This window comes from Rhododendron vialii, chromosome 11a (genome assembly GCF_030253575.1).
Source record: "Rhododendron vialii isolate Sample 1 chromosome 11a, ASM3025357v1".
Taxonomy (NCBI): Eukaryota; Viridiplantae; Streptophyta; class Magnoliopsida; order Ericales; family Ericaceae; genus Rhododendron; species Rhododendron vialii.
The window spans coordinates 30272193-30295670 of record NC_080567.1 but is presented as its reverse complement, the minus strand read 5'-3'; the positions used below and the strand labels follow the sequence as shown (position 1 = coordinate 30295670).

Sequence of the window (23478 nt, the reverse complement as noted above, 5' to 3'; positions counted from 1 at the left end):
AATGGAAAAATCATATTCAAGATTACTCAAGATTTAGGCAACAACAAGCATATTAATGTGATTTAAGTTTGACAAGTTCATTGGAGAGGCTATTCAGTGCCCTGGGGACATGTCCAATGCCAACAAATTTGGCACCAAACACATTGAATAACATGTGATTATGTGAGCATGCATGAAGGGTTATGTCCGTGTAGGCTGAACTATTATTTGGTACCATCGTCACATTAATTTGGCTAACTTATTTTAGACTAGATTTTTTTTCAATATTAATATCTTAATAATTAATATGGTATGCTTCCATAGTCTGTTGAGGTTTCACAATAATTTTTTTTTTTTTTATAAAAAACAAGCTGCTTAAATTAGTTTGTTAACAGTGTGAAATGGTTGGAAGTATTTTCTAATCCTTTAACCAAACATATTACTTATTAGTGAGAGATTGTGGCCAACTGGGTTTATAAACAAAGAAGGAACAGGATCCTCTCCGGTCGCTTAAAAGGATTGCACGGTCCTCTTCGGGCCCTTCCCAAATCCGTATTGATGATCGAGACTGTTAATATTTTAGACCTCGTCGGGAACATGAGCCATGCGACAAATCATGGCAATAGGATATCGTTTGATGTGTTTTTAAAACATATTTATCTCGTGAAAAATAGATTTTTTTTCCAGTGTTGCAATGTTATCTAAACCCATTTATCTTGAGAAAAATGGGTTTCAAAAGTATGATTTAAATGAATTTTTACGTGCCAGATGTTCTCGATGAGGTCTAGAATATCAACGGTCACGATCATAAAAACAGACCCGAAAAGGGCCCGAAAATGATCCGGACAGGACCTTGTCAAGGAACCACAGAGATCCCATTCCAACAAAAAGAAAATATGGCCTTCCTTCTGACTAATTTATTCCAATTTTCTGTGGTATTATTTTTATTTGCTGGCAAAATTCAGTAAAGACATTTGTTGTGTTCTGGATCCGAGCCTTTAAACATTTAGCACGAGGCGTCAACGAGAGAGAGAAGAGAGAGAGAGAGAGAGAGAGAGAGAGCAAGTGATTCGGTTTTCGATCTTGTTTCTATCTGAATCCCATTGCATTCCAAGATCTTCAACCCAGGTCAGCATTTTCCCCATGCCAATCTGATGTTCGTTTTCTCTTTAATTTGTTTATTTCCTGTGATTTTTATTCTCCTCGAAATGATTTAAATGGTTCATATGGCAATCAGAAATTTGTGAATCATGGATTGCTGGTTCGAAATTTGAGGCCTTTAGAGAGAAGATAAATCAGGAAAAAAAGGGGTTTTTCATTTACCTCAGATGAATCATTTCCCTCAGATGAATGAATTTGATTTCTGGGGAAATGGAGGGAGGAAATTAAAATGCAATCTCAGAAATTGGCGAATGATGGATTGTTGATTTGAAATTTGGGGCCTTACCGAACCAAACCGAGCCTTGTGTCAGTCAATTGAGGTCCGCATATTTAGGATTCATGTCATAAAGATCTAATAGGGCCTTTACGTGCTGTCTGTCAGTTACCTTTACCTAATACACAACCCTCCTCCTTTTTCCAGACCTGGGACTGGCTATACAAAAGATAAGACTCTAAGCATGGCACAGACTGAGGTTTTTTGGGCCTTAGATAATATAAATTTGTAGGTCAGGAAATACTAGAAAACATGTGGAGCTATGATTTGCAATTTGCTTCGCTTTTCGATTTGATTCTTTGATTTAGATGCCAATTAAGGGTGTTTTTGATTGAGATTACTTGCCGGAGCTGTGCATGTTCCATTTTTTGCAAATCTGGAAGCAACTCTGTCTTGGGAAAGATTGTTTTAAGGTGTGATCATAGCAAAATTTAGATGCTAATTAACGGTGTTTTGATTGAGATTACTGGCCGGAGCTGTGCATCTTCCATTTTTTGGAAATCTGGAAGCAACTCCGTCTTGGGAAGATTGTTTTTAGCTGTGATTATGGACTTTGAATTGTTGATTTGCTTTTGGTGTCCAGCCCTTTCTTTGACATTTATAATGGAAATATCTCGCATTGAACTCTTGTCTATTGTGTAGATGTTTATAAATAATCTAATTGCTTGAAAATTTGATTGCCATCTTATAAAAGCTCTTAGGAAAAAGAGAACCGATAATTGCCTCACAGGTGCTACGAGCAAATAGAACACCTTGTTGAGGTCGTCCAATTAATCGCAAATGCATGAGTGTGATGGACGATAAAAATATGTGGATTACACCATGGAATCACCACCCCCAAGCTAAACTGGTTCTTGTTGCTGCACCAAGAGCTGTTGTGAATTTTTCTTTTCTATTCCTAATCAAACATTCCTCTTGTTTATTAATATGTTTACAATCTCAACTATCTTTTTTTTTGTTGACGCGGAGTGCTTTTACCCAGGTTATGGAAAATATGAAGGGGTCATCAAATAACAGAAATGTGATTTGCAGTGGAAAGCACTCTTTACTTCCTCCTAAAAGTCCATTTCCAAGTACTGCTCCATCATATGTTGATTATGTACGTAGTCCTGTCATTGGACCGAAAGGTATGGCAAAGCCCAAAGAGGGAAATTCACACCACCATCGTACTTCCTCTGAGAGCCTTCTGATTGAGGAGCAACCTTCGTGGCTGGATGAACTGCTTGATGAGCCAGAAACGCCTGTACGCAAAAGAGGTCATCGGCGTTCATCAAGTGACTCTGCATATATAGATGTGGCCACTGCTTATACCATGGATTATGTATCTCAGGACGAGAACAAATGTAATAATCTGATTTCAGTGTCTTCATGGGAATCACGAGACTTTAAACAATACAATGATGTGCGACATGCTTCTTTCTACACTGAGCCAAACTCTTTGGGAAAACCGAAGAATTGGGCTCAAGATCCATCGTTGATTTCAATGGCACATCAAAGTGGCCTTCTTTCTGGTACAGACAACGGTATTATACACGGTAGATGTGTACCGCAAGAAGCAGATTGGGTTCCATCTACAGGGACCGAAAAGCAGGATCCGGTTGAATCAGATCCACATGATTTTAAAGCTGCTTCTGAAAAGAAAGATCCTTCTAATGCTAAGCCTTCTGCATCTGAGACAGATACAAAACGTGCCAAGCAGTATGTCTTATCCTTTGTTGCAATACTTGTGGATTCTTTTTTGAATTCCTTGGTGTTGCTTGTAAACTGCAAGACTTAAAACGATTTAAACCCTCAGTAGTTGTTTTCGTTTAAGAATCCCACGACTTCGGTATGGAATAGGTTATGCGTAATGCACAAGTGGTCCTCTCCACCTAATAGGCCCATTCCAATCCACGCTAAAGAAAAGGTATTAGCCCACACCCCACTGTGAAAACCCCCAGACTCAAAAAGAGACTTCATATGACGCACCCAAAAGATGAAGGCGCATGAAGGGGGTGGGGGGTGGTTCGAAAATCCCACATTGCTTGGGTATGGACCCTTACATACATGTTGGCCTTCTCCATCTAATATCATCAGTTTTTGATTTATACAAAGTTTCTTCACTTTCATGGGTTGTTTGCTGTTTTAAAACTGCGAACTTTTATGCTTGTTCTGGTGAAAAATCAAACAAAAGCAGTTGCATGCTCTTCCCTGGTGGGATAGTAATTTACAAAAATCTCTGATTTGTTTTTTGTTATTTAAATACCGAAATGCTTCATTTACTGAATTTTGAATATGTAATTTTTGTAGTGACAATCTAGGCCTACACCTCCTTTGAAAAAACAAACCTTCCGCCTTTTATTGCTGCAATAGCCAACATTTTTGTAATCTGATTGAAGTACGCTATTCTTAAAATGACAATTGCTGTTATATGTGATGTTTAGAGATCATTAGATTGAATAGTAAGTTGCTGCATAGTTAATATCAGATGGTATTATGCAGGCAATTTGCTCAACGTTCACGGGTCCGAAAACTTCAATATATAGCTGAACTGGAAAGCAATGTGCAAGCTTTACAGGTTGGTATTCGTTAGGTACTATGTTTACGCAGTATTGATTTTCATATTGGGAATGCTGTACTGTATGGTGTTTAACTTATGATAAGCGTTGATCTTCTTATCCAATTACAGGCAGAAGGGTCTGAAATTTCTGCCGATCTTGAATTTCGCAACCAGCAGAATCTTATTCTGACGATGGAGAACAAAGCCCTGAAGCAACGTCTAGAAAGTCTTGCCCAGGAACAGCTGATTAAGTACTGTAAGTTTCGTTCTTGAAAGTTCTCTTTTTTTGAGTCGTTTCTGCTTCTGTTGCTTGGAATTCCAACTCAGTCGTTATAATTCTACAACAATTCACATTTCTCGGGTGCTAGCCTGTCGATATGTTTTTTTTCCGGTCAAACGGAAATTTGCCTGTCGATATGTGCTGCATTAGAAAAGTAGGTTATTTCTATGTCATAATCTCCGTTTGTGAAGTAGAAATTGGAAGTGAGAATGTTAGTAGTGTGGGTATCTAGAGGTCCTCCGCCATTAGATGTCAGTACCTCTCTTAGTAGCTGAGGTGGCCAACACGACTGCCTCCAATTGAACTCTATCCTCAAGCTCGCTCATCACCTAAAGGAGCAAGCTCGCTAAGGATACTTCTCTATGAGGTCTCACATATCTCCTATGAGTGGAAGGCTTGAAAACTGGCTACCTTCCCCTCCAAGGTTCCTAGGTTGTATAAAAAATACACACAAGACTTAGACAGAGTATTTACTCTTTAGTTGACTTTTCTCCACTTCCATCCCTCTCTCTCTCTCTCTGGCTGTCCTGAGCTCTCTCCTCCACCTCTGGTGGTCTTGAGCCATTGCAGTGCCTGCCAGTTTCCTGGAAGGCCCCACTCCTAATATCCACAAGCATAAAATTAGGGGATACTGATTACGGATGCACTGTGAGGCTACTTGGGACAGCCTAACTTTCGGAAGGAAGTCGAAGGTAATTTGTATTTCGGAACTTCAAGAGTTTTTTGCCTTAGTATTGTGTAAATGTTTGTTGAAACCTTCCGACATACTTTTTTTTCTTTTCAAAAATGTCCATTCGATGTACCTCTGGATGAAGATTTACATGTTGCTCTACCAGCATTACCTTGAATTCTGAGTTAAATTAGCACATCAACAATTTCTGACAATGATAAATCTGTGGAAAAGTCTAATAACATATCCTTAGATTTCTATTTGCAAGCTACTAAAAAGGCCCCATGAAATTCTTTCCAATTGCTTATTTCGGAATCTGAGCCAATTAAGGGTTGTGCAGTGGAACATGAAGTATTGGAGAGAGAGATGAAAAGGCTGCAAGCCATGTATCAGCAACAGCAGCCATCTCTGAGCCATAGGCGTACCAAAAGCAGAGATCTTGATTCACAGTTTGCACACCTTTCTTTGAAACATAAGGATCCCAGATCTGGCCATGACCCCATTTCTGGACCGCTTCAAAATTGACCATATGATGCAGCCATGCGCTGCCTTGACTGTGACCCGACCGATGTTGTCATACTGGTGACAAAAGTTGCTGCGTCCCTTGTGCTGGATTAACACCCAAGTCTTCCAGTCTTGCTTGGATTTACCTTTTGCCTTTTGTTTTTTTACCTCTTTTTTCTGGTGGAAAGGCAAGAAGTGTTAGTTGTTAGTTTTAGTTGGTGAGGATTGTACCCAAGTCTAATGCATGGCAGTATATGGTACATACCAATGGGCTATCACTCCGCTTGCTCATTTTCTACTTGTATTTGCTCTTTTTGTTTTCTCAAACTCGTTGTGTATGTGCACCTGGTAGTCATGCCATGAGCTAGCATTTTGGCGACTCACCGGAGGTGGTGACTGAAAACAAGAGACCAATGCCCATCTTCTTCTCCCGACGAGCTATGTTAATCCTAGTTGGTTAATTTTGTGGTCTCGTGGATGACATTGTGGATTTTCTTTTAATGCACACTGACAATAATTGTTGTAATTGTCTATTGATTACCTTGCTCAAATGACATCATTTTTTGGTTTGAAGGTGTTGCAACGATTTCCGTTGATTCTCTTGATCCGCGAGATACATGGCTTGGTTTTATGCAGTATAGATACCTCCACCGAGACGTAACTATTACAGAAAAATGAAATAAAAAGAAATGTGAATGAAGTAGGAGTAAATCATAACAATGTTGACACATCGTTGTGTATGGTTCATATCTGAGAGAACAATGGTGAACTATCTATCTTTTATGACTATATTCTTCAAAAAAATATTACAAGCAATAGAGAAAAAATTATGCACCACTTAGAGGGTGCACCAAAATGACCACTATTTGGGAGCCTTGGGTAGTCATCTGGAGGGGGCATGACACAATTATCACCATTGAAGGAAATTTTCCTGGGAAAAGCCCAACCATTCCTAAAAGTGAAAATCCCAGAATCTTTGTGCAATAACATCTCTGTTTGTACATTTCCATTTTCTCCTGATTGGAGTAGCATGTCATTGTAGTACTCAATACCAAAGAACATCCCTGTATCATCTGGCAAGAAAGAAAAAAGGGAATGTAAGCAAATGGTAGAGACAAATTTTGAATCTTTTCTTTTTCCAGTTTTTTCAACAACTTGTACTTAACTACTGAATTTGCTATTACTTTTCTACATTCCATTTTCACTTCTGCGGGGAAATTTGTTTAGAATGGACTTATAAGAGGTTAAATAGTCAACAATCCAAAGATTTGAAGGAATGATCGATATGACATGCCTTTTTTCAAGTTTCGGATTTGTTATATTGGTAAGAGTCACTTGTATGGTGCTGTATAGGGAACAAAATTGTACTCCTATACTTTTGTGTATGTTCTACCATACCAGGCCTACCAGAAACTCTTTCACTATGGTTGTAGATGTGATGAGTTGAGTTGAGTACTGGGTCGTTCAAACTTGGCTTGAAAACTTGTTAAGTTTCAAAATAATTTTCAAGTTGAGATAATCATGAGTCAAGCTTGAATACCTTAGTTGTATGCATAGTTCTACAATGATATAATGCTTGCCAAGCTGAGTTCTAAACTGCTGACCAAGCTCAAAAAATCAACAAGCAGGATCGAGAATATCTCCAAGTTTGATTTGTTTACTTTGTAAGTCAATCAAATAACATGCCAAAGGGCAAGACACAAGTCTCTCTAGACATCATTGGGTGGCCCTAAGAAGCACGGACACGTCTATCGGCCCCATGTATCAGTGTCCGGCACGTATCGGATGCGGACAAGACACAATACTCTCTAGGCATGTGTCAAACACACCTAAATGCGTGTCTGGTTTTTTACTATATGTTGTTTAGTTAGACACACTAGGACATGTTGGGGACATTCAATGTTGGTGTTTTTCTAACTTACCTTGAAATAAAGAATGTTTTCAACTTTTATATAAGTTCGTAAGATACATCTATAAAATTTATACTCCTCTTATATATTTGAAGTGTCATTGATGTGTCTGTGTCTTAGTTTTGGTAAAGTGCGTATCTGCATATCTGTATTGTGTCTGAGTCCGAGTCCCGTGTCCGTATCTGTTTCTGAAGTGTGCCCCATTTGAAAACATGATTGATTGAATCATCCTCATGCCAAACACACATGTATGTAGAGGAAAAATGTGCACTGTAAGTTACCAAACAACTTACTTATATGGCCATACGGATGGAGTGGCTTGTAGTTGAAGCTAAACACTTGAGTCACATTTTGCATATTAGGGTGCAACACCACCAAGTTCCACTGGCTATAGTTCTTGGCATAATTGAAGTTGGTCACCGTGATCTTCACGCGCCAGTACTGCGTGTAGCTTTCTTTCACATGCCAATGAACTCTTATTGGGCACATAAAATGTGTGCACCGTACCACTGGCTGAGGTGCTACTTCATTTGGTAGCTGCAACAGAGGTGGTGATTCATCTGGCCTGCAGTTTTTTGTAACAAAATCAAGGATATGGAAGCCAAAATCACCGAAAGACTGATTACACAAGTAAAAGTTTGATGCTAGTTAAACTCGATGAGGTTGTTTAACATACTGAATGATTTAGTCAATCTGTATCAGGTTTTTTGGTGTTCCAATACTGTTGCAGCTCGACAAATCAGTAAGACGGACTAAAAATGAACTGAGCTACTCCTGAACAACTAGTTCCAAGCTTGCTCATGTTGCTAGTTATTGAATGAGTTCAAGCCAAAATTTTAGGGTTTGTGTAGAGCCTGGCTTGGTAGGCTTGTGAACAAGAGTAAAAAATAGTCGCTCATTTATACTTCGTTAGTATTAAATAAAGGCTTGATTTGATTTTTGAGCGCAAGTTCAAGCCAAGCTCTGAGTTCAACTAATTTCCAATAACTTGAGCTCAAACTCGACAAAACTCTTTTTGTTTATGGCCCTACAGACCCTAATGACCATTCACTTGTGTTTTCGAAGTTCATTATATGTTTTGGTTCACAGTCGATTTACTACACAGTTCACCAATACGGCCAATTAGACTGCAGTAAATCTCTTTTCGATATTCAAGGCTCAACGACCCAATTCCTGATAATTACCATCCGATTCTCCTGACATAGTAACTGGAACTATTATGTGTCCTGATACTGCAATTCAAAACGTCGAAAGTTGAAACTCGGTATAAAGATGCATCGAAGAAGAAGATTTTACTTGACACATTTGGATCCCGCTTGTGCTTGGCAGCCACAACTGCAGCGAGGGCACGGAACAATGGACTCATTGTAGAATGCTGATAAGGAAACACAGCATGTTGGGGAAGGTGATGCTCTGAATTGGGAGTATGAACATGTCACATTATATGTTGCTGCATCGACAAACCAAACAGCAGAGAAATAAATTCTGGGTCAGATTCATTTTGGGTGAGACACTCACCGCATTCACATCGACTTTATCTTGACGTTTTGCACGTCACGTTTTGGGTATTTTTGTGTAAATATATGAATGAAAACTCGATTGATGTTGACTATTCAAGTAAGGATCCCAATGTCAACTAAACACCGAAAAATAAAAACAACAAAAGTCCTTCGTGCAAAACCATTTTACATGAAAGGTATTTTACACAAGCATATCATTTTCTCGTACCAATCAATATTCTGAAGTTTTCAAGAAAATTGTCATTAGGATCCGAATATCAACCAAGCACCGGAAAATAAAAATGACAAGTTTCTTTCTGGCCAAATTTAGGAAGATCAAAATGTAAATACCAAAAAACTTACCTATAGCTTGAGTTTGTCTCCGCCCGTCATCCTCAACAAACTTGCTCGGCGGGACCTCCCCCGGATCCCCACAAGTATACCCCGGAAGCCCGAGTGTAAAATTTTCCGGCATGATAATATTATTTCCAGATGTCAAAGAAGGGTCTCCTAGGCTCATCTGAAACGCGGCGCCGGACTTGCCTGGGTCTTGCGTAAATGACGATAACACCCCTCCCTTGCAACAATTCGCGACCCGACTATTGAAAGGAGCCGAGGGCAAGAGGTCAATAATCACAGGCTGCTTGTCACAGCAATGGGGAAGGTTCTTCCCCCTGAGTGCAGCAGGACAATTGCCCTGCTCTGTGGACTCTGCTCCAAGTATATTCCAGATTACCTCGTCCCCTGGCCAATCCCAACTCAGCCGCCAACCGGGATGCTCCACGTGGCGGAACAGCTGGTAATTGAATATGTATACTCTCACCTGTAAACATTGAGAGAATCAGAAAATCAAGTCCAGTACTAGCTTTATTTGTTAACTGTACAATCCTAAGAAGGACGGACACGTTTATAGACCTTACGTATGCATGTCCGGCGTGTTTAAGACATGGACACGCTTGGACATGTTCGAGTACACTTTTAAAGGTACTGACGAGGCTAAAAGAATTTAGACATGCTTTGTACTTGACTAGGTTAGTAATCGTACATCTTTTCATGGCTAATTTGGTAGAAACGAGGTTTTTCATTTTTTCACTTCTTTGTTATCCACCCTGTGACATATTTTTGCTTACACGTAATGTGTTCTCGATGCATCTGTGTTTAAATTTGTGCTACCATGTCAATATCTTGTCGTGTTCATATCCTGTCTCAGTGCTTCGTGTGCATTGAGTCGAATCTAATCGATGACAAATCAAATTTACCTTCACTTTCTAGTTCCTAGCTAGGAATTGCAGGCCACTGGCTAAATTCTGAAATCTTCCAAAAATTGAAAATTTATTGGACTCACAGTTTGTAAATTTTGTACCATAAAAGACACAAACAATAATGCAAACATTACAATGGATTGCCAATGTAATCAAGTGACTCAGATATCAGAAATCACGTTCTCCACACATAAGAGTAATAACCAACCAGATTTGGTTAATCCATTATCTACGATTTTGATATGTTGCCAAAATAGGTCCTCCACGCCGTCAAAGAAACAATTAGCATGTGCTTTTCGGGACATGCTATGCTATCAGTAATTCGTCATCCAATAAAATTACGGCTACAGATAGCATTAAAATGTTCCATCGCACATATATGTGAGTCGGACTATGATATGATATACGTCAGAGGCATGTATGACGATATGATTCTTAGATACGGTGTCCAAAAACGGTTAAGAATCAATTCAAGCGAATTGTACGATTTTACGTGCTTACGTGTGCATACGAACACAAGTAACATAGTACGGATATAAAAGACTCACATCTTGTGTAGCGTCGTTTATTTGCACGACATCCCATTTTATGGTGATGTTGCCATTTGGATCCAACGGATCGTATCCATCTGCACCATCAAAACTCAAAGATCAATTCTTTATCATGAAGAATGACTCCATGAATTCTGATTTTTTTTTTTTCACTAAAGATTAAAATCAAGACTGATAAATTTGATAAGAGAAAATACTTACGAGTTGGTGAGAAAAAACCCATCAGAGCAAATGAAAGCAAAATCAAGGCCAAACCCATTGGCCTTCGATCCGTTAGGAAAAATGGGTGTAAATCGAAATTTATTGATTCTCACTCCTCGGTCTCTCTCAAGTGAGTGATCAAACTTTAGGACACGTTTGGATGCTTCTATCAAACATGCTCCGTCTCAGACTCCTTATAACTGTGCAATGGTCTGTTTCACATTGTTGCTGCTTCAGTGCTTCTTGTATTGCTGTATATACTGATCTCTCTCTCTCTCTCTCTCTCTCTCTCTCTAGATACACATACATATATGTTTCTCTCTCTGAAACAAAATTAGGGGAAGAATAAATCACGATTAATGCGGGGTGACAAGTAATGCTTAGTTGTTGCCATATTTAGTGTTCTAGGAATGTGGCAAAGTTATTTAGCGCTTGTGGGGCCATGTCACAACATATTATTGTGACTACTAATTCAAAGGGTCTACATAAATGTCTGGTCAAAATTAAGAGTTGGAGCATAAACCAGAGACAAAAAAGGAACACTGAATAATCTTTCCTTCGCCGGAATTGAGATTTATTTTGGGCAAGTGGTATACGCATTCAAACTTCACACTTCACGTGTTTTTGTTAATAATAATCCCAAGGGTTAATACGGTTGGTCGGTGAATTTACTCCTCACACAATTGACGAGGATTGGTTGGTGAATTTGTTCCTCACACAATTGACGAGGAGGATTCGATTCTTCGAATCGATCGGGCCGTATTAGAATAATTTATTTTGAATTCTGACGTAAATGACCTCTCTTTGACAGGACAATAGAGGGAATCAGTTGAGGTGCATGTAAGTTGGTCTGTCAGTGAATTATTTGAGATTTTTATATATAGTCATTAAAAATTTGATACTCTTAAGTTTGAAGCCAAGATTGAATATGTATATATAGTCATAAAAAAAAGAAAGATTTGCCTGGCGTTCCTGTGACTATTCTTTTTTCACCTCAAACCCTACGGTGGCGAATAAGTCTTGTCACTCATTTTAAATTCTCCAAACATGGCATAGGGAAATGGATGCTACTACTCCCTCCGTCCCTTATTTTGTGCCTAGTATTCCATTTTGGGCTGTCCCTTAATAAGTGTTCATTTTGTAAAGTTAGTGGGTAAAAGTTGGTGTATTGTCTATTTTGTCCCTAAAAGTAGATTCCATTTTGAAAAGTAAGTGAGTAAAAGTGTAATGATGATGGGTAAGTAGGGAAAGTGAAGGAAAAAATTGATGTGAAAGGTATAATGATGATGTCTTTTTAATAAGTTGGAGTTACGAAGCAGGACAATTAAAAAGGAACGGAGGGAGTACAATTTACATGTGAAAGTATCATGCATAAGTGCACTTAACCTTCCAGCTGATACGATATCATCATAAATACGACCCCGGAGACGAGTTAATGACATGCCATTTACACTGAGAGACAAAATCTGGAAAACACAAGTTGAGAGAGAGAGAGAGAGAGAGAGAGAGAGAGAGAGAGGGGAGAGAGAGAGATATGCAAATACATTGCACAACCCATTAATCGCTGTTAGAGAGAGAGAGGCAACTTTATTACTAACACTTTCAGCACGCCCTCTCATTTGTAGCCCGTCTCCTCTCCATAAGCGGGCTAAACACGTGTAAAATTTTTAATAATTAGGTAGGCGGTAAGGTTCAAACACATGATCTATTGCCTGCTTTGATATCATAAAGACTGCTAACTACCAGCTCATCTAAAAGTTTAAACTGTTAGAGAGGGACAATTTTATTATTTACACATTCAACATTGTATGACTCCCATTTCTTATGATCAATGGTGCTGAGGTCATCAAGATCCGCAATCGGGAGCAAGTATTGAGTGAGTTTCATATATAAGCTCCTGATCACTGTCCCGATTTGCATCGGCCTCCCCGAATGGCTTTATGGTTAACCCGTTCTGGGGATTCATCATGAAATTTCTTCTGAGATCATCAAACATGATAGTATTCCCATGGCTGTAGTACTGCAAATGAATCAAGACACACATAAATCAGAACTCAAGACATACTTGGAAGCCTTCAAAAGAGTGCAATACTTGGCACAACAACTTTGCTCCAAAAATAAAATACAAAGAAGAGTTTGAATGCGATGATTCTAAATACAGCACAAAATTTTTGTTGCTAAGAATAAAAATAAAAAGAGTTTGTACTTTAAAGCCGTCTTCAGACTAACGTAACTTTTGGCTCTTTTCTCTAGTTTTTTCGTCCTTGGTGAAGTTTTTCGGCTTCTGAACAATATTTTAAAGACGATTAATTCGTATGGACCAAATTTGAAGTTTAGAAGAGGCAAAGAAGCCAAAACAAGAAGCTAAAAAAAGGTTCAAGAGACACAAATAAGCCATAACAAGATGGAACTTTTGGTTATTTTTTCTATTGGCAATATTTGTTAGCTTTTGGTCAAAACAAGACAAAGCTTTAATCTAAAACATCTGACTCAAATTAACCCAAGAAAAAAACAGCAGAAAGACAAACTAAAAAATAAATAAATAAGGCACAACAAAAGTTAAGTGTAATCAGTTGTAGCTTCATTATAATGACCTAACTGCCTTTTCCGGTGTGACCTCACCTATATATTCGACCTCAAAAGGTCTGATTCTTAAAGAAGGAATTGAAACATAAAATGCTTACATTTTTTCCACAATTCAAGTATTCGGGCTAGCTTCTACGCACATCGACTGATCCTAGGGACCATCCCACGCCCACTTTCGGGGGTTCCAATTAAAGTAGGAGAAAAGCTCGGTTTGTACTAACCCCAAAGGAGTTGACTAGTGATAGCACCTAAGAAGTTTCGAATCTGAGACCTTAAAAGGTGGCAAGCACAACTCCTAGGCCAACATAAAATGCTACATGGTGGAAATAGAAGACTTCAACTTTCAAATTCTCATGTGAAGCAATCTCAGACTATATAGACAAAAGAAATAAGCAAACATATCAAGACAAATTAAAAAATGGTTAAAACCTTCGGATATTGAGCCCAAATAAGGCCCAGTGGCTTGATCACGAATGTATCACGACCATCTCTAAAAACTGCTGAACGATCCAGGAGAGCTGTAATTTTGTAGTTAGGATTGTCGAGGACCCCAAGCAGTCCCATTTTTAATTCAATCCACTTCATGCTGCAATAACAAAACCAGGAGAATAACAAAAAAATTCCACACGTTAAGAAACGCGACATTTGTGCAATTAAAATTTCAAAGTGAGAAAAGACTTGTGCATACCTGGTAGCAGACCGGATAATGATATCGTACTCCGCATAAACAGCCGTAAGAAACTCATGCAAGTCTACACAAGATAGTATTTGATTTAGGGTGTAAGCTGAAACACGGGGGAAATTCAAAAACAAGTTATCACATCTCCCAGGGAGTAACTACTTACAAGGCCGAATGAGTTCCAGGGGGTCCTCCGCTGTGCAGCGATGATCATACAGGGTATAATCAATATCCAAAACCAGCAACTTTTTGCCTTTGCGGCATGGATTCCGCAGTTGAATCTACCATTAGAACCCCCAAAAAATCAAATACCAATGCATATGGAGGAAATCTGACAGTGAAAGTGACCAGCAACATGAGGAACAGGAATTTCTTTTCATCGCCTGTTCTGGTTGTTAGGAATAAGTTGTAAGAAATTGATCGGGACGGTAAATGGATTCAGGGCCGAGAATATATAGAATAGGAAAGAAACGAATCGCCTCCCCTGCTAGGGTTAGTCATCTACACAACAGAATCACAAGTTCTCCCATCCTACCTCATACGGCAGCAGAAACATTACATGGTTTCACAAAAAACTTGTGTCATCCTACTCCAACCATGATTATTACTTCAAAATCTGAAGCCTTGACTCTGATTGCTAAAAGGATGTCAGACCTTGCAAAAACAGAAAAAGAGTACTAGGAAAAAGAGTATTTACTTAAATATTTGGGAGGTGAACCCACCACAAACAGATCATAAACCTTGTTCTTTTTTTTTTGCCATTCGTTAAACTTAATCTATGCTATCCTAAGGGACTTGAGGGAGGGGAATGGGGCTCACGGGAATCGAACCCTGCTTTGGTGCATGGGGGCATAAGGCCTCACTACTGAGGCAGCCAACCACTTGCGACCATAAACCTTGTAACAGAACCATGGTCTAACACTGAATATAGAGGCCTTGACTTTTGTATAATCAACAAGTAAGAAAGTACTTCAAATCTTCAAACATAAAAACTAAAGGTGCTATATTTTAATTGATTCGAATGTTTCCGAATGAGGATCAAATTATAGACCCTGCAATAGATTCGAATGTTTTCAGAATGAGGATCAAATTATATGCCTTTCTAAACAAGTTCGGACTTCAATACATATCTCACTATATAAAAACGCTTTCACGGAAATTAACACATTTTTTGCTCGGATGTTGATGCACATTTTAAATATTATCCTCTGCCCTTACGACTGAGGCCCTTACGACTGAGGTTCGCATTTTCCTTTTTTTGATGGTACTCAAAATCATGCTAAAAATCGGGGTTTGCAAATTGGAATGTTTTCTACCATTCAGCTAACAAACTAATCAATTTCGAAGAGGACCAAAAATCAAACCAAATGAACAAAACAAACACCATGTTTCCACTAGCAAAAAAGGGAAAAAACTCGGGTGTTTTTTTCATCTCATACACACTAATTAATAAGTTTCAGCATTTTACTCTCTCATTCACGCTGACAAAAAAATTATTAACAAATTTTTTTTTTTTACAGTAACTCTACTAAAAAATCCATCTACAACTTATTCACCGCTGGAAATCATTGGACATTTAACTACCGGAAATACCTAACAACTTCGTTGCTACACATTTTTCTCAAAACTTAAATCATTAGCGGAAACCCCCCCAAGTGTTCGACGTTATGTCCCACTCAAATTGCACATACCCATGCTTTTAAAAAAGCGTTACTATCAAATATCAATTACCTTCCCAGGGACGGGTCGGTAAATCTCCACCTCCGGAATAACAACGGGCCAGTTCTCGCGGGCGTGGCGAAACATCTGTCGGTCTCGAGCATCTGACCCTTCTCAAGGATCATGGTCCTGATCCTCCGAGCTGGGGTGGAAGTGGCGTCGAAGACCTCCTCGACGCTGTTGACGAATGTGACGGTGATCAGCGCCGGCGGGTGGTCGTCGGTGCGATGCTTGACTAGGAGCTGACACGAAGGGTTGGATTCTTTGGCCTATCTCGCGTTGCAATGGGCTAGGAACTTCATGCACGCCGCCGTGCGTGGGTCTAGTGGGTTGAATTCGATTCGGACCTTGGACAGGAACTTCAGCGCTCTCTCTCTCTCTCTCTACATGGACAAATACATTCTTGCTGAATACATATATCTGTTTCAGGTTCAAAACCTCCTCTTATTATCAATTTTTATAGAGACAGTATGTACTGGACTTTGCTCCGTCTATAATTGGACCCTTCACTAAAGAACAGTATAATAGATTCTCATGAGTCAAGAGATTAGTCAGCGTGTACGCGAAAACTGGACTTTGCTCCGTCTATAATTGGACCCTCCGCTAAAGAACAGTACAATAGATCCTCAAGAGTCACGAGATTAGTCAAAGTGTACGCGAAAACTAGCCTTAACACTGAATTATCAAAAAACGAGAGAAAAGATACATATTTGCTGTTGTGTACATTTTTGTCGATATCGTGCAGGTGTTTATCCATGCATATTGAACGGCCAGAAGCAAAACTGCAGTGTCAAAAGGGAATGAGTCTTTTAAATTTAGCAGGACTTCTTCTCCATGCTTGGGACAATTTTATTCTGCAAGTGCAGTCAAGTTAACAAAATAAAGTTTAAAAATTAGTAATAGGTAATCACAAGTTTAAAAACTTTCATGTCAAAAACCCAAAAAGAAATAGAAATGAATAGGAACTAAACATCTCAAACCGAAAATTCGAGTTCCAAACCTTGAAAATAGACCAAAACCATCAATCCATCATACACAACAAACCGAAAACAGTATCACACAATGCTCTGCAGTCACCAACAACCATACAAGCAAACCTCTGAAGCAGACAGCTTCCTAATCAAAAAATACAAATTGGCAATAATTTACGTAGAAACTAATTCCATTTTCTGTAGAGACAAATCAAGAGTGGAAGAAATAGAGACAAAATCTGGAAAACACAAGTTTTGAGAGAGAGAGAGAGAGAGAGAGAGAGAGAGAGAGATACAAATAGATTGCACAACCCATTAATCACAATTTGCTTGGATTATAGGGGGGGAAAATCACCTTGACAACCATGCGTGACCATTTCCAGCAATTCACGTTCTTACCAATTTTGGAAGGTTTCTTTTAGTACTACAAGTTTTGTCAATGCAAGGTAAAAGAGGTACACGAGCACGGCTATTGAATTTTCAAGACCGAGCACAGTTACTCATGTGCGTCTGCGTCGCTTGAAATAGTCCTCATTGTATGACTCCCATTCCTTATGATCAATGGTGCTGAGGTCATCAAGATCTGCAATCACAAGCAAGTATTGAGTGAGTTTCATAAGCTCCTGATCACTGTCCCGATTTGCATGGGCCTTCTTGAATGGCTTTATGGTTAACCCATTCTGGGGATTCATCACGAAATTTCTTCTGAGATCATCAAACATGATAGTATTCTTGGAGCTGTAGTACTGCAAATGAATCAAGACACACATAAATAGAAAGAAAGTGCAATACATGGCACAACAAATTTTGCTCCAAAACTAAAATAGAAAGAAGAGTTTGAATTTCAAAAAAATGCAATAATTCTGTTTACGGCACAGCAATTTTGTTGTAAAAATAAAATAAAATAAAGTTTGTACTTTAAAGCCACTTGCAAGAGTCAAGAGTCTTCAGACTAACATAACTTTTTGCTTTTTTTGTCCTTCGTGCAGTTTTCTCGGCTTCTGAACAATATTTTAGAGACTACAAATTTGTATGGACCAAATTTGAAGTTTAGAAGAGGCAAAGAAGCCAAAACAAGAAGCTACAAAACGCTCAAGAGACAAATAAGCCATAACAAGATTGAACTTTTGGTTATTTTTTCTATTGGCAATATTTGTTAGCTTTTGGTCAAAACAAGCAAATCTTTAATCTAAAACATCTGACTCAAACCAAAGAAAAAAACAGCAGAAAGACAAACTAAATTAAAAAAAAAAGGCACAACAAAAGTTAAGTGTAATTAGTTGTAGCTTCATTATAATGACCTAACTGCCTTTTTCGGTGTGACCTCACCTATTTGACCTTAAAAGGATTGATTCTTAAAGAAGGAATTGAAACATAAAATGCTACATTTTTTCCATAACGCAAGTATTCGGGCCAGCTTACGCTCATATCGACTGATCCTGGGGGACCAATCCCACGCCCACTTTTGGGGGGTCCCAATTAAAGCCAGAACAAGCTCTGTATGTACTGACCCAAAAGGAGTTGATACTTGATAGCACCTGAGAGGTTTCAAACTTGAGATCTTAAAAGGAAGCAAAGCCCCAAGTCCTAGGCCAACATAAAATGCTACATGGTGGAAATAGAAGACTTCAACTTCCAAATTCTCATGTGAAGCAATCTCTGACTATATAGACAAAAGAAATAAGCAAACATATCAAGACAAATAGTGAATAGTTAAAACCTCCGGATATTGAGCCCAAATAATGCCCAGTGGCTTGCAATCGAAGGTTCCACGAGCATCTGAATGAACTGTGATCATTGCGGAATGATCCAGAAGAGCTGTAATTTTGTAGTTTGGATTGTCGAGGACCCCAAGCTGTCCCATTTTTAATTCAACCCACTTCATGCTGCAATAACAAAACCAGGAAAATAACAAAAAGTTTCACACGTTAAGATGTACGACATTTGTACAATTAAATTTTCAAAGTGAGAAAAGTCTAAAGCATACCCGGTAGCAGACCAGATAATGATATCATACTCAGCATAAACAGCCGTAAGAAACTCATGCAAATCTACACAAGATATTATTTGATTTAGGGGGTAAGCAGAAACACAGGGACAAATACAAAACTGTATGATCTCCCAGGGAGTAACTACTTACAAGGCCGCATGAGTTCTAGCGGGTTCTCCGCTGTGGAACGATGATCAAACAAGGTATAATCAATATCCAAAACCAGCAACTTTTTCCCTTTACGGCATGGATTCCGGAGTTGAATCTACCATTAGAACCCCCAAAAAATCAAATACCAATGCGTATAGAAGAAATCTGACAATGAAAGTGACCAGCAACATGAGAACAGTAATTTATTTTCATCGCAGGTTTTGGTTGTTAGGAATAAGTTGTAAGAAATTGATTGGGACGGCAAATGGATTCAGGGCCAAGAATAGAATAGGAAAGAAACGAATCACCTCCCCTGCTAGGGTAAGGCATCTACACAACAGAATCACAACTTCTCCCATCTACCTCATAGGCAGCAAAAGATTACATGGGTTCACAAAAAAACTTGTGTCTAATCCTACTCCAACCATGATTAGTACTTCAAACCTGAAGCCTTTACTCTGATTGCTAAAAGGACGTCAGACCTTGCAAAAACAGAAAAGAGTACTAGAAAAAAAGAGTATTTACTGAAATATTTAGGAGGTGAACCCACCACAAACAGATCATAAACCTTGTTCATGTGGGACATATTCTGAAACAACAGTACCATGGTCTAACACTGAATATATAGGCCTCGACTTTTGTATAATCAACAAGTAAGAAAGTACTTCATATCTTCAAACATAAAAACTAAAGCTGCACTATTTTAATTGATTCGAATGGTTTCAGAATAAGGATCAATTTACAGACCTTGTAATGAGCACTTCGCCTTCTCAATTTCTGCCTATTGACATCATTGTCTTTGATTTCAACAACTTCATCTTGTCCCAACTCAAAATCATCGACAACATCTGGAGAGTCTACTTCGTCCACAAGTATATCGTCTTCAACAGTGCTGCCAGTTTCTTTTTCATTTAGTTTGGTATAAAGTCACACACACACACAACACACTCTAATAGACAATTCGAATAAGTCAGACAATTGTATCACATGCCATCAACAACTGCTTTTCGATGCAAAATGCCAAAATCGATAAATTGACCTGCTGGAAGCACATCTAATAGGCAATTCTAATAGCGACATGACAAACATTCTTAAAAACAATCTCTGGATACACATATCATCAATGTTTACACCACCAATGGCAACAAAGCTTGCTACATATGTCCATTCAAAAGTTCTTAAAAGCTTGGAACTTCCCTTTGGTCCTTTGGATAAAACAAAGTTGAACTTCATGTATTCTATCCATCCATTAGCCTTTTAACTATTAACCAAGTGAACCACACTGTTGTGAACTGTGGTTGATACTAGAGCACAAATGGTGCTTTTGTGTAATCATTAAGCATGGGTAACTGAATTTCAACTAACCGTAACGGGAGCAGAATAAACCAAAGCTTGAACAAATGTACAGTAAATTAGACACGTCAAACACACAGCATCATCTAAACAGCAGTCAAAATTTAACAAAACACTTCTTGGGAAAAATGTAATTTAAATTCTAAAAATCGTTTTAGTGAGCCTCAAATCATCAAACTCTGTCCTAGTTCTTCCAACTTTCAGCAATTCCAAAATTATAGCGAAGCCACATTCCGCCTTAGCAGTCAAATACTTTCCCAAGCATGCCTTAAAACAATTATCATATCTGTGATGCAAATGACCAAAAGGATGCCAGTTATCCCAGAAAACCATCACGCGGCTCACACCCATCCCAACCACATATTTAATCCAAGGTTGCACTCTTGGTCTTAGTCTCAGAATCCTTCTTACAGTCCAAGAGGCAGAGCTAGGGATTTTTATAATCCAAAAACACTGCTTCTTAATAGTATGTGTGAATCCATTTTACCCAAAGGATGTCTGCATTCAACTCCTCTTCAAGGTGCTAATCTAACTATTCTAACAATACTGACTTTGGGCGATCAAAGAAAAAATAAGGGTGTCTACCTAGTGATGGATTACTACAAAGGATTACTACCATTACATATCATGGATTCCTACTTGCATCTGTAACCCCCAAAATACTCAAATCTCCTTAATGGTTATCCGTTATCTTGAAGGTTTTGTATTGGTGCAAGGTGGAGATAAGGAGATCCTCTTTCTCTATACCTTTTCATTCCAGGAATATTTCTCTAGACTATTCCAACACTGTATTAAGTATTAACTATGTCCTATTTTCCTACCGCCTCAAATGTAAAGATCCATGGATCAGCCACATTTGTGTTGCAGAATGTTGTATAAAAATGAACCCGAACCGACACCTGCCCATTTTTCCAAACTACAAGCCAAGTTAGAAAATTTGAGTTAAAATTTGGATAAATCCACCCCAATCGGTTTGGTTAGGTTCGGGTGAGATTTCACACCTAGTGACCGACCAGTACAATAAAAGCAAACCCAAGAGTGATAAACGAGTCAAACAAGCCGAGCACTTAATTGTTCAAGCATGGTTTAAAAATTTAACGAGCTTCAAAACATGTTCAAGCTTAGCTTATTCATGAGACGAGCCGATCTCAAGTAGCTTAAATTTTTATTACATCATAAGTAGGGTTGGGCATCATGTCATGTTTGTGCCGTGTCAATTAGGGTTCGTGTCAGATAACCCTCAACACTAACTCGACTTGCTCATCTAAACGTGTCAAGAATTCCAACCCTAAAACTACCAGCTAGTAATTTGTGTCCACCTGAACACGACACGGATTGACACGATTACACAAAATCCTTTGCTTTTCTGATGACCCGTTTACATAACCTGTTTGCACCTGTTTGTGTTTCAAGTTTTATAACCAATTTCAATCCAATAATTAGCCATTCTCAAGGACTGAACGAAACTACTACTACATAATTCAACATTCAAGGAAAAAACTACTGAACGACGCTATAAGTTTCGAACCCGATAGATAAATGGGTTAACGTGTCAGACACAGATAAATGTGTCATTTTCGGGTTATGCTTGAACCCGACCCCGACCCTTTTAGCAATCGTGTTCTCGGGTCGTGTCATACACGTGTTTCATGAACTCTAACCCGCTAACTTTGTGTCGAGTTCGAGTCGTGTTATCGTGTCTGTGTTATAAATTCCTACCCTAATCATAAGCCTTCCGAGCCGAGTAGCAGCTCGTTCGAGCTTGAGTTGAAAGCTTAACAAGCTTCAAAAAATTGTATACTTGTGTAACAAAACAAGTCTTGAACGAGTTTTTAATGAACGAGCACGAGCTCGAACTTGAGTAGCTTAGGTTCGTTTATTAACCCTAAGAAAACCCAGTAGCAATCAATCACTCCCTGTGCATAAACACGTGAATCGAATTCCAAATACAGACCCATTCGTTCAAAAAAACAGAACAAGAAAGAGCGAGGGGACGAAACGAACCCAATCATGGTCATTTTGAGTGAGGATTTGAGGGGGAGCTGAGAGAGGAGGAGGGATTCGTCGGCGAGCTTCGATCCGACTTTAGGGTACAGAAGCTTCTGCCGTTTGGGCAGCACGTTCGTGACTTCGCATATCCGTCGCTTCAGCTCTCCGACCGTGTCGTCGCCGCAAACCCTAACGGTGTACTCCTTCCCGCTCCACTTCACCGTCAGCGTCAGCTCTTCCTCCGTCACCGCCGACGAGGAGGAGGAGGTTTCAGCAGCCATTTCTAGTGGTCGATCCCAGCAGATTATTCTTCCTCACTCAAAACGGAAGAAAACTTTCTTCTGGCGTGAAGGATAAACTACACTGAAAGCCCTTGAATGATTTTTTTTTTTTTCCCTTCAATCGAAAGACCAAATCAGTTCGAAAGTCCTTGAATGATGAATCACCTCTTGTTATATGCTAAAATTATCAAGTGATCGAATGGCCGAAAATGAACGGATACAAAGGTATACAGAATTTCGGTATAGAAGATTTATTTACCCCTTTAAGAAAAGGAAATAAAAGTCTCACCCGTTTTTTTTCAATGACCTCGATCTATTTGGGTGAGTTCACGATATTAACTAAATGATATTTTCGGTGCTTTGTGAAAAATATACATTATCCAAAACAACTCATTCCTCCTAACTAATAAATAGATGTATTTTTAATGAAAACAAATGAGATTTTGGCGTTAGGCTAACGATAAAAAATATAGCTAAAGAGAGGGTGATAATGCATTCGACAATTGAACCCAAACACCCAAACCCCCCCCCCCCCCCCCCCCGATTGCCACCTTAACAACATAGTAATAATGCAATGCCTAACGATGTTTCCATTATCTCAAGATAGAACTTAGTATTGTTGATGACAACCGGTTCAAGAAATACATAAGGAAAAGTCAAGGAATCGCTGTCGCGTGATAACTTGGAGTCTTATTTCAAATAAGTGATGAGATGAATTTCCGTTTGAAAAAAAAAAAAAAAAAAGGTGGTGAGATCGATAAGCAACAAAGAATGATATAGAGAGCCAAAGAGAGGGTGATGCTGATCGCAGGCCATATATACATTGTACACACGATTATAGCATCATATATATACTCCATATTTTAGCGATTGTTGTTGGTAGCCAAGGCCACAGTGGAAGGGAAATTCGAGAATAGAGTAATAAAACTC

The 23478-nt window shown here is 38.8% G+C and overlaps 3 protein-coding genes and 1 pseudogene across 3 annotated transcripts; 1 reads left to right on the top strand and 3 right to left on the bottom strand.

Annotated features, from left to right (window-relative positions):
• The first annotated feature begins 898 nt into the window (after positions 1–898).
• On the top strand, positions 899–5980 carry LOC131306443 (uncharacterized protein At4g06598-like). Its single transcript, XM_058332669.1, has 5 exons — positions 899–1107; positions 2397–3112; positions 3896–3971; positions 4083–4209; positions 5244–5980. Exons 2-5 carry the CDS (start codon positions 2400–2402, stop codon positions 5426–5428), a joined length of 1101 nt encoding a protein of 366 aa, XP_058188652.1. The 5' UTR covers positions 899–1107; positions 2397–2399; the 3' UTR covers positions 5429–5980.
• On the bottom strand, positions 5259–11117 carry LOC131306442 (COBRA-like protein 6). The gene is made up of 6 exons (XM_058332668.1): positions 10831–11117; positions 10627–10706; positions 9180–9639; positions 8614–8767; positions 7611–7882; positions 5259–6480 (listed from the first exon to the last, which is right to left on the bottom strand). Exons 1-6 carry the CDS (start codon positions 10886–10888, stop codon positions 6203–6205), a joined length of 1302 nt encoding a protein of 433 aa, XP_058188651.1. The 5' UTR covers positions 10889–11117; the 3' UTR covers positions 5259–6202.
• A 1480-nt stretch (positions 11118–12597) lies between these two features.
• Positions 12598–17162, bottom strand: LOC131307092 (ubiquitin-like domain-containing CTD phosphatase; annotated as a pseudogene).
• LOC131306441 (ubiquitin-like domain-containing CTD phosphatase) lies at positions 17089–22831 on the bottom strand. The gene is made up of 6 exons (XM_058332666.1): positions 22283–22831; positions 19673–19817; positions 18926–19040; positions 18773–18836; positions 18506–18671; positions 17089–17531 (listed from the first exon to the last, which is right to left on the bottom strand). Exons 1-6 carry the CDS (start codon positions 22546–22548, stop codon positions 17286–17288), a joined length of 1002 nt encoding a protein of 333 aa, XP_058188649.1. The 5' UTR covers positions 22549–22831; the 3' UTR covers positions 17089–17285.
• Between the last annotated feature and the right edge of the window lie 647 nt (positions 22832–23478).